General features: G+C 34.3%; 2 protein-coding genes across 2 annotated transcripts; one reads left to right on the top strand and one right to left on the bottom strand.

Annotated features, from left to right (window-relative positions):
• The first annotated feature begins 489 nt into the window (after positions 1-489).
• LOC130801263 (uncharacterized membrane protein At4g09580) lies at positions 490-4,355 on the top strand. The gene is made up of 4 exons (XM_057665067.1): positions 490-1,060; positions 2,685-2,955; positions 3,046-3,216; positions 3,608-4,355. Exons 1-4 carry the CDS (start codon positions 855-857, stop codon positions 3,731-3,733), a joined length of 774 nt encoding a protein of 257 aa, XP_057521050.1. The 5' UTR covers positions 490-854; the 3' UTR covers positions 3,734-4,355.
• A 407-nt stretch (positions 4,356-4,762) lies between these two features.
• LOC130801262 (nucleolar protein 12) lies at positions 4,763-10,197 on the bottom strand. Its single transcript, XM_057665066.1, has 6 exons — positions 9,343-10,197; positions 9,189-9,247; positions 6,536-6,605; positions 6,287-6,418; positions 6,060-6,188; positions 4,763-5,451 (listed from the first exon to the last, which is right to left on the bottom strand). Exons 1-6 carry the CDS (start codon positions 9,979-9,981, stop codon positions 4,960-4,962), a joined length of 1,521 nt encoding a protein of 506 aa, XP_057521049.1. The 5' UTR covers positions 9,982-10,197; the 3' UTR covers positions 4,763-4,959.
• Between the last annotated feature and the right edge of the window lie 1,073 nt (positions 10,198-11,270).

Genomic DNA, 11,270 nt, shown 5'->3' with positions numbered 1-11,270 from the left:
TATTTTCAATTTGGTATATTCTATTGTTTTGTGGCTTTGATTTTCATAAACTTATCCCTTTTAAACTTATTTTTTTTGAAATGACATATTTAAAGGTGTTAATAAATAAACATCGTGTCATTATGCTTCTTTTAACTATGTAGTTAATGTTAAATTTCCTTATAATTATTCATTTCACATTATATAAACAAATTCATTATATTTCCAGGAGAAATTATCAAACATTATTTGTTTTTTTTCCAAAAGAGTAGACCAAATCTATTAATTATAATGATATTTTCCTATTGAAAATCTCTCAAAAAATAAAATATTATGAGGATAGCCATACAAATTTCATGAACCTAAATGAGACCATGTTCATTGTTATAATGTTTAGCCACAAAACATAAAAGACAAAAAACAAGCAAACACTGGTGGGACCAAAACATATTTAAAGTTTATTCAAATATTCAAATATAAGTTTATTCAATTATAAATTACTCCTATAATCAAAACCCTAAAATCTAAATCATCATTTAATTTAAGAATATTTCCTTTGTTTTACCAACGAATATTCTTTAAAATTTGAAATTATTAAGCTAAAACGTAGAAGACAGAAACAACAAAGAAGTGTGAAAAAAGCAAACCCAATCCAAGCCAAAAAAGGGAGATTGGAGAATATTTCAGAAAAAAATTCTTCCAAATTTCCCATCTTTTTTCTCCTTAATTTTGGGATCAGTATTTCATCTGGGTATTATTATTCAATCCCAAAAAACCCCAAAACCCCATATATAATTGATACAAAAATTTGACCCTTTTTTTGGGTCATGATCTTCTGGGGTTAAGGGTGTGTTTGGGGAGAAAAAAAAAAGAAAATGGAGAGATCAGAAGAAAGATTAGTGTGTAATAATGATGAGAAATCAAGTTCAAAGTTTCCATTAACAATGTGGGAAGTTTCTGCAGCTTTAATGGTTGTAATTGCTTATGGATTAGGGCTTTTGGGTGTTTATCTTACCATGCCACCTTCTGATTATAGCTTCCTCAAATTGCCTCGTACCCTTGAAGACTTGCAAATTCTTAGGTACCCACAAAAGATTTAATATTTTTCTCTTTTCTTTCCATTAGATTTGAGTACATTATAATTATTTTTGCTTGAAGTTGTTTCCTTTTTATTTTAATGTTCTATTTCCATTCTGAAATTCTTTTAATGTCATTGTTAGATCTGAAAAAATTGGGTTTTTTGTTGTTTAATGTCAAAAGGGAAGGAAGATTGAAATCTTGGCAGTTTCGCATTAATGGGTTATGTTCTTTTTTTTTTTTTTTTTTTGTATGTTTGTGTGTTTACTTGCAGACCATGTTATTGTTAGGTGCCACAAATGATTTATTTTATTTATTCTATTATTAGTTTGACGTTATACCTTGTTTCACCTGTTTTATGGTTAGAGTATGAAAATATTTTGTGTGATAATAATTTGATTGTTCAATTCATAATGCTTTCAATCATCTGCCTTTTTTTTTCCTATATGGGTTGTTCTAATTAGTATTATTGAGGTTTCTTACATAGTTATGTAGGTGATCTATTTTAGCTGTTTTATAGCTTGCATTTAAGTTTTTGGTGTATGCAACAGATGGGTGATTATTTTTTGGTTTAAAATACCTGTATCATGCTGCTCTTTTAGTAATAAAAGGATATAGGATAAAGTTCGTTGCTTTCGACGATTATAGAGTAGTAGTTAGTTCACTAATTTCCCCTTGTTTGGCTAAAAACTAGCTTTTGATTACTGGGTTTTAATAAGTTTTCTAGTAATGCTTAAGTAAATGTTTAAGGCCTTTATAATTTAAGCTGCAATTCATTGATCTTAAAAACATTTGGGACAGTTATTTTGGGACAATTGTACTTTTTGGTTTATAGGCTTGACCGATTTAACTTCTGTCATAATTAGCATCATGATCGTTGTGCTGCATAATATAGTGGCTTCATCCTGCCCTGGCCTGTTGAGGCCATATATCTACGGCTTATAGCATTTTGAACGATCAACGGTGATTATTTCGACCTTTAAACGTGCCCCTAGATTTGTCAGAGAAGTAAACAAGTCAATGTAATGCAAGATTTAGCTGTACTGTTTATGAGGTGTATGTAGATAAACCTTATTAGTTGCTTTTGATGTGTTTGAGATGCTCTGCGCCTCTCATCATATTAGTAGATTTGATATCTTAATTTTCTTCAAAGCGTGACTGCCTAAATGAGAGAAAATGTGTTGATTCTCTGTTCTTAGTTATTAAGGGTGTTTTGCAATCGGCTGTTGATTGTTGGCAGTTGGCTTTTGTAGTTAGTTTGTTTGACCAGCTGGAAATGTTGGTTGTTTTTGTTGGCTTTAAAGGTAGCTGAAAAGCCAGCTGTCTATGTTGCTTAAGCTAGCTGAAAAAGAGACAAGTCTATTTAGTAGTGTTTAAAACTGCAATTTATATTTTGTATGTGTCTTATTGTACATCTTTTCATGTCCTTTTTGATTCTTCTAAAAACACACTCCTCTTCAATCATCCATACAATCCCAAAATTATGATTTCGTTTGGCAAATGCTTTTATAAGCTTTTGCGTCCTTGATTTCTCTTTTAAAAGTACTAATCAAAAACGCCTACCACAACAGCAACCTTAGGAAAGATTATGAATATTTTTTTTTTAATTTTGATTCCTTGTTTTATAGAGATCATCTCGAGAGCTACACAAGTGACTATACACTACAAGTATTGGTTGGTTACTCAGTGGTCTACATATTCATGCAGACGTTCATGATTCCCGGAACTGTGTTTATGTCCTTGTTAGCTGGAGCCCTTTTTGGTGTATTTCGAGGTTTGGCGTTGGTGCTCTTTACTGCTACGACTGGCGCTTCATCTTGCTATTTCTTGTCAAAACTCATCGGCCGTCCTATTGTCTTTTCTTTGTGGCCTGACAAGTTAACTTTCTTCCAAGAACAGGTGACAACAATTTTTGTCGAGAAACAACTGGTTGTATTGAATATGACCCACAATCCTTAAGCTGATCTTAGTTTCTTCCATTACCTTCAGGTGGCGAAAAGACGTCAAAACCTGTTAAATTACATGCTTTTCCTAAGAGTAACACCTACGCTGCCAAATACATTCATCAACATGGCTTCACCAATAGTGGATGTCCCATACCACATCTTCGTCTTGGCAACATTCATCGGATTGATTCCTGCTGCTTATATCACTGTCAGAGTATGTCTTTTTCGTTATACATGCCGATTACCCCCCACCCCAATGTTATTATTTAAAGATTGTATATTTATATCTCCTAGCAATTATTCTGTTATTCCGTAACTACGAAACATAATTATTTTCGAAAACTTTTTCTAACACTATAGATAGGGGCATTTATCTTCTATACGCTTAATTATTGAAATCAAGTATGATTGGTGTAGATTATTAAAACCCAAGCATCAAAAGTTTATGATTGTTCGTAAAAGTTAGCAGACTAAGGGTATGAATTATGATCTTGACGAGTTCATTAGTTTTTATCTGTTATCTCACGCTCGTCTTTCAAGGGATGCTTATGAGCCATGAACATGAATAATAAAGCATATTTGTGATTATTTTCTATGATTAACAGGCGGGAATAGCTCTCGGAGAGCTACGGTCAGTAGGTGATCTCTATGATTTCAACTCAATAGCCACACTTTTCTTGATTGGTATTGTCTCGGTCACCCCTACCTTGATGAACAAGAACAAGACATAACCGATTCAATATCACTGCACGGTTGCACCTCCTACTCGTTATTACTGATTCTTGTACAGATCCTACAGCCCAATATGCTGCTCGCTGTCTCTCCTACCTCCACATAGACGATGAGTTCGTGGGTTATGTAAGGACAGCCGCTTAGGGCATGATGTCTAACCTTGGAGAACTCTCGAGATTTATATACTGGTTGATTCTACCACACAGAAATATCTTTTTAAGAATGCTTGTGCCGATAACTTAGTATGTAATTGTGGAGAATTCCGAATAGTAATGGCGGATTTGCTGGTTGGTTGGTTGGTTTCACATTAGTATGTAACATGAAGTATGTGATAATTCAGATTGATTTCATATTCAGTATTGATCTGGCCTTCTAGACAGCTTCTAAATTCACATTCTTGAATATACATCGGTCTTTCAGTGCTTCCAAAGAATCATGACTGAAAATGTACGTGCTATACATTTTTGAGGAGATAATGGATTTGGTTTTTTGGAGCAGATGGAACAAGTTTTATATTCTTGAAAAGATAAAACAGAAGGGCAAACAAAACCATAACTGGAAAAATCTCATACTACATAAGAGAAAAATTGAAAAAAAAAATAAAATTATAAAAAAAAAAAAAACCAAAATGAGCTTTAGAAAATTTTAATTTTCAAAATAAACTCCTACATATTAAAGTTAAGGTCAAATATTTGTTTGTTGTTACGCAAACAAAAACCTCGGGAAAAAGTCAAAATTATTGTTCGTTTTTACTAACAACGAACAAAAAATTGGTTAAAGTTAATTTTTTATTCGCTGTTACAAACAGCGAACAAAAAAAGACAGTGTCATCGCGTTTTGGACCGAAAAAATAAAACATGTTTACAATGAACAAACATGATTATTTTTTCTTATCCTTTCAAATGCTATGACACTTTCACTTTTGTTTGCTCTTAGTAAAAACAAAAGTCATGGTAATTTTTTCAAGCTTATTTTGAAATTATTTTTTTAAAATTATTTTATTCCATTTTTTCTACATAAGATACCAATTGGAATAATAATAAGTACAGTATACTAGTAGTAGTACACTACAAAATTCAGCATTGTAAGCATATGTTCACAATGAAGTAGTCTTGAACATCCTTCAAGAGAGTATTGAGTATTGACTACCAGATCATACAAAAAGTCTCTTTTTTCGAAGGAAACTATAACAAATATTCAAAGATACACAACACTACGGCCCCATTCACTTGGATTTCTTGAACTTTTTATTGTTGCTGGAACTTTGAGGAGTTCTAACATTCATCTTCCTTTTGTTTCCAGCATGTTTGGGAACACCACCACTCTGCATTTTTTCTTTAGCCTTTCTGGCTGCTACTGCTGGCCTTTTCTCCGTCCTCTCTTTAATTTTGTTTCCGCTCCTCTTCGTTCCAGAAGACTTCGGAGTAGAAGTAGCAGGAGTACCCATTCGTCTTTGAGGAGTTTTCTTTTTCTCGCCAGATTTACTTGCACGTATACCTTGATATGAGGTATTCCCTCCGGCGCTTACCTTGTAGCGGCTGCTGCTTTCTGGAGTTGAAAGTTTCTTTGCAGGAGAGCTTTCCGAGTCACCTTGGGACGGGGTTCTTTTTCTCTTGGACGGTGTTGTGGATTGAGTGCTTGACTTGGCATGACAAATCCTAAGTTCACGGTCTCGAAGCTTAATGTTATGTTTCCTGCAAAGAAAGTTTGCAGCTTCCTGTAAAGGAAAGATAACCACCATTAAGAATTTGTCACTACTCATCACCATTACAAGCAATAACCGAAACCACGTCAAGCACCAACATGACTATAACTATCTCAATCCTATATGCAGCACCTAGATCAAAGAACGATGAGGCAGAAAATTATAAAACCAGATACAAGAAACTTGTAAGCGCCAATCAAGAGTCTACACCTTTTCCCACTCAAAAGAGAGGGAAGTAGGGGTGAACACGGTCCGGTTTGGTCTGACACAAAAATCAGACCAGACCAAACTTTGTTCGGCCCTAGGGGGAAGGGAGAATCGGGTCTTGTCTCAGTTGGAGCAAGTACCAGTTTCCTCAGTTAAGATCTTGGGTTTACGTTGACCATAGGTCCAAGGTGTAACTTTTCTTCAGCAAATAAAATAAAGGAAAATGAAATAGTAGAACATCGCAAATGCACAAACATATAATTTCATTGTAGACGGTACACGGTTTTAAGCAATATTTATACCTCGTATTATGCAGTGAAATAATTTCAGTCACATATGTATTATCTTCCAGCATCAATTAAACATTCCTCAAGCAATTATAAACAATCGACAGAGACCAGCACAAAGCATACCCTTGTTTTGAACAAGACATAAGCAATCCCCTTTCCAAGACCTGATTGTCGATCCCTGATAACTCGAACAGCTTCAACGCTAGATTCCAGCTGCTTGATACTGCAGAACAACTGGTAAAGTTCTTCATCCTGTTGAGAAAATGGCCAATCATCCACATTAGTATTCAATGCAACATAGAAGACTCAAAAGGGAGACATTAGGAGTAAAATAAAAGATGCATATATACCTTAACATCAAAAGGCAAATTACCCACAAAAACTGTCCTCTTGTTACTATAAAGAGAAGCTGAAGCTTCATCTCCTTTCAATTTCTTCCGTGGTGGACAAGCCCTGTCGACACGGATATGGTTCCCTCCAACCTGAAATAACAAGAGGAATGGGTGAATAAAAACGTATACAGCTCGAAACACACTGAAGTATAGGCTATAAAAGAACAAATCAATAGCAAAATACTTGCAAACCAACCACATTCATACCATAGACATATTATGGACCAAGGAGGCTTCAGCCCCTTGCTCGGTTCTGAAAACAATGTAGGCATTGACACTGCAAAAAAGTATTCATCAGAAAATATGATGAAACAAACCTTCAATATACAATAACAACATTCCATTACCAATACTATTAAGTCGCTCCCACCTAGGGTGGAATTGGAGGAGTCACATGTATGCATCCTTACCCGTGTTAGTAATAATACTAATAAAGAGGTTGTTTCCCATTGACTCATGGTATCAAACATCATGTGCAACTAAACATAAATAAGTAGTGTACATGATTTAAAGAGTCATTTCACTAGTCTATTTCAATATAAATATCCTAAATCAATGAAGTAGTTACACATGGAGAAGATAACATATCATGAACGTGAGCTCAACTGTGAGGAAAACAGACACAATCCAGATAATTACTCCCAACCAGTGACTAAGTGAGGCAATCAAGCCTATTTTATCAGGAATATAAGAGTGGTAATAACCACATAAAGAATAGAATCTTGTTCCTCATTGTCAATTTCATATGTGAAGGCAAAACGGAGGGCGTCGAAATCCCAAAGATGGGGCTGGAGCAGGAAGAAAGGGGAAGCTATAATTATATTCAATGCCATGTAGCAAGTTGCTATTGCACCAATTCTCATGGGTGCATGAAACAGGGGTGACAGAGAAGTATTTGGTCAGTTTCTACAATGTATGGTTGTGTCCAACTTAGCGCATAGGTTGCAACTTGCAAAGTGTTGGTTGCTGGCTGGTTTGCGTGAGGAAGACACGAGTTTGCATGAAAGGAAAATTGGTTATGCGTATGTGAGTTATGCAAGACCAAGCATAGGTTAAGATGGTCATGCAAAGAACAGCCATGCACACTGGCATGAATTCAATGAAGGAGAAGTCATGCAGAAAGAACATTTGGTGAGTGAAGTTGGGAAGAAGGGTGGAACAGGTTGTGACTTAAGAGACAAAGCATGCATCAAGTTGTAGCTGTCCAAGAGATAAGCTGTCGCCTAGCAAAGAGACAGAGCACATCCAAGACAAAGACCACACTGAGGCATCACCTCAAAACACCTAGTCGGCGCCAAATCAGCCAATTTTGTCTATTTTGTACGAAAGTGTTCACAAGAATTATAGTTAAATTAGAAGTTTACTGTTATTTGGTCAACACTACACGGTATAATACTCACTACTGTGTTAGGAGTTATTAGTTATATTTTTAATAAAATTCCATGCACTTAGAATTATGTCTAAGGTAAGACTTTTAACGTAGCTAGAATTGTGTTTTAGTTAGATTCTTGGGCCCTTTATTTACAAGAATAAAACAGAATAAAAAAAGGGCCTATTTATATTTACTTCTGCTTAAATAATGATACATTATTATAAATTTTATAATCGTCAATAGCCTAACTATTACTTCTACTTAAATCATGATACATTAGTATGAATTTATAATTGTCAATAACGGTCACAATCATGGTAACCGAACAGTGATACAATGATGAGAGTGATGTGATTATCATAACGCCTAAATATCAGTCGAATCATAAGATAATCCTTCATATGGCCCAAAGTGCGGGTTTTTTACACGTTTACAGCACAAATATCAGTTCAATTGTATTGAAAATCTTCACAGTATGGCCAATATGATGAGATACAGCCTTGTATTTACATTATGATGTGACATGCTTATTTCAATGAAAATTTAGAACAAATTATAAATACACCAGAGGGGGCCGAGAGCGCCCAAGTCATTTGAACATGTTTTAATTTTAAATTTGAGCACAACCCAACCCAATTAGATTAAAGCCCAACACGGCCCTTACAAGTCTAGTTGAGAGAATCACAAATCTCTCAAAAAAGGGATGTTGATGAAGTGAGAGAAAACCATTACACTACTTAAAACATTTTGCAATGAAACTAAGGCTGGAAGATTCATTTCCTGTTTAGCTTTGATTTGTTCGATTAAAACCCAACACATCATATCCCTATCCATGCACCCGTTGAAAGAATACACATTTGATTGTCTCCCATAATCTAATATACCACTTACTCATCCAACATCTAGCCATCAAAAGCTCACAATTACAAATCACCAACCATGACAATACAATGGCCCTATAATTTAAGTACCTGAAAAGCAATTTTTTCAAAGCTCCACCACTTTCACACATCCAAATTCCCTTCTCAAAGCAAACCATATCTACATCCCAAATACATTCCCCAATTAAATAAGACACCAAGTATCATGAACTTTACCAAATTCTTCAACTTATACCCTTAACTCTTCCACATATTCAAAATCCTTTCCCAAAACCACTATATCTACATCCAAATTCCATTTCGCAATCAAACAAGACATTAAATTATCATAAGCATTAATAAGTTCTACTTATAACATTCTAATCTTCAATAGAAATTATAAATTCATCTTAAATTAGTATTTAACTATAAAATATATTCCACAATCAAGGAATAAGCTCAAAATTTTTAATGCTTTCCAAGAAACAAAAACGCAAAGCAATCAACAAGATCAATGAGCATTTACAATCACAATCAACATAGAATACAACTACACCAAATCCTTTTCTCAATGAACATCAAAATTACTCAAGCTTCAGACATCAATGTAACTATGTAAGAAACATACCTATCAAGTGCCTCATTAATTTTCCCACTGAATATCTGAACCTTCTTTGGCTTCTTTCCCTGTTAAAAAACAAAAATCAATTCAATAACAAAAGAACTAAATCAAATCAAATCAAACCCAAAAAAAATACTAACAAAAATCCCACAAAACTCACATCCAAAGTAGGAACGGATCGAATTCGAACAGATTCAATATCCCCAAATTTATTAAACTCCTTCGTTAGAACCTTCCTCTTAATCTTCAAAGGCAAATTACCAACAAAAATAGTCCTTAAAAGTTTACTTTCATCATCATATCCTTCTTGAGAAACCACCATTTCTGCAGGATCATCAATTGTTTTTCTCTTTCTCCCACTACCCTTTTCCTTTCGCTTCTCTTCTTCTTCCACTTCTGGTAAAGTTCCATACTTTTTTGCCTCATATTCTTTCTCCAGTTCATCCCTCTTCCTCTTCTTCTTTTTCTCAAAGTTTTCATTCAATCCCAAATCAAAGTTTTTCTCCAAATTCTCAATCTTCAACGTATTACCCTTTTTGAAAAGACTATCATCTTGACCTCCATTTCTCTTCTTTGTTTTAAGGTCGGCATGATTAGGGTTTTCAAGAATTGGGGTTTTTTGTGATAAATCGGTGAGTTTTCTGCGGAATGGATTATCGGTAGAAAATAAAGAACAAGTGGGTTCAACATTTGGGGTTTCTCCAAATAGTTTGTTGAAAATGTTGGTAGAAATTTCAGGGTTTTCTTCAGAATTTGTTGATGAAGCTTTGTTAGTATCATCTGATTTCTTGATTGCCATTGCTTCAAAATGTTAAGTTTGCATTCAAAGAAAGGAAGGGAGAGGAAATGGAGGAACAACCGAGAGTTGAGAGGTTGAAGACGGCGGTTTAACAGCCCGTTTTCCCCTATTTTTTAATTTTTTAAAATATAAATATAAATTCCCTTTTCTTTTGAGTGGATTGCCTTCATGAATTTAGTAAACTTTTCTTTTGAAAAAAAATTCATATACTTGAGATGGGCAAGACCGCAAGGGTCCAACATCCTACCTAAGTGCTGTTAGGACTCTACCCTAGGGGTAAAGTTTGACCCTAATGGTCTCGGATTAGGATTTCGGTTTAAGTATGGATCCAGCGAACCTTATAGATTTGGGTTTGAGTTCGAAATCGAGAAATTTAACAGTGTTGAGATCTATAATAGAGTTGATATTTTAACCCCTTAAAAGTCATATTTGAAAATATTTTTAGGGGTTTTGGTTCGAGTTTGAGTTCAGTTTTCAAGACACTTAAGTATCAAACACAGGTCAAAATCGACTATCTTTACGGACTGGGTTGACAAACAAGTAATATGGGCATAGCCAGCCTTGGGTAGGACGCAAACTTGCGCTCTGGGATGGCCAGACAAATAATGAGGCACTAATGTTTGTACTTTGAGTGTGCCACGTATATATGATTTTTAGAAAATGGTCTATCTAGTATAAGGTAAGTAGACATTTTTTTTATTTAAAAAGAAAAATCGTAAATCGACTTATGTCATAGAATAACTTGATACGCTAACTGCGAATTTGTACCATGTCAATAGCCTTATTTTGACTTGATAAGGTACAACACGACTCCACTTACGCGACAACATGAACACGTCTTGACTTATATGCATGTTGATTCCCATAATAAATCTAAACACAATTATATCCATCATCTCATCCATAGCTACAAATATCAAATACAACTTAGATTCTTTTTTAAATTTATAAATCTTCGATAAATATAACTAAAAAAATATTGATATCATCTTCTTTCAAAAATGTCTATATGTCACTTTATCATGAAATTTTTTCTCTTCAAAATGTCATGGTGATGTCATCATTGTAATTATTTGGTCCTTATATCATATACTTATAACTTCTATGAAATCAATTGTGATGTTGTATTATTCTTTAAATCTAAAGACAATTAACACATCGATTTTATGCGGTGCTAACAATATTATTTTCTGTATATTCACTACTATTTTAGAAAGAAATTATGAATCATATATCACATTTTGTATCACACAAGTAATAACCTAGTAAAAGAATAAGAATCATAGTCA

This window comes from Amaranthus tricolor, chromosome 15 (genome assembly GCF_026212465.1).
Source record: "Amaranthus tricolor cultivar Red isolate AtriRed21 chromosome 15, ASM2621246v1, whole genome shotgun sequence".
Lineage (NCBI taxonomy): Eukaryota > Viridiplantae > Streptophyta > Magnoliopsida > Caryophyllales > Amaranthaceae > Amaranthus > Amaranthus tricolor.
The sequence above is the reverse complement of the archived record's forward strand: the minus strand, read 5'-3'. Positions and strand labels throughout refer to the sequence as shown.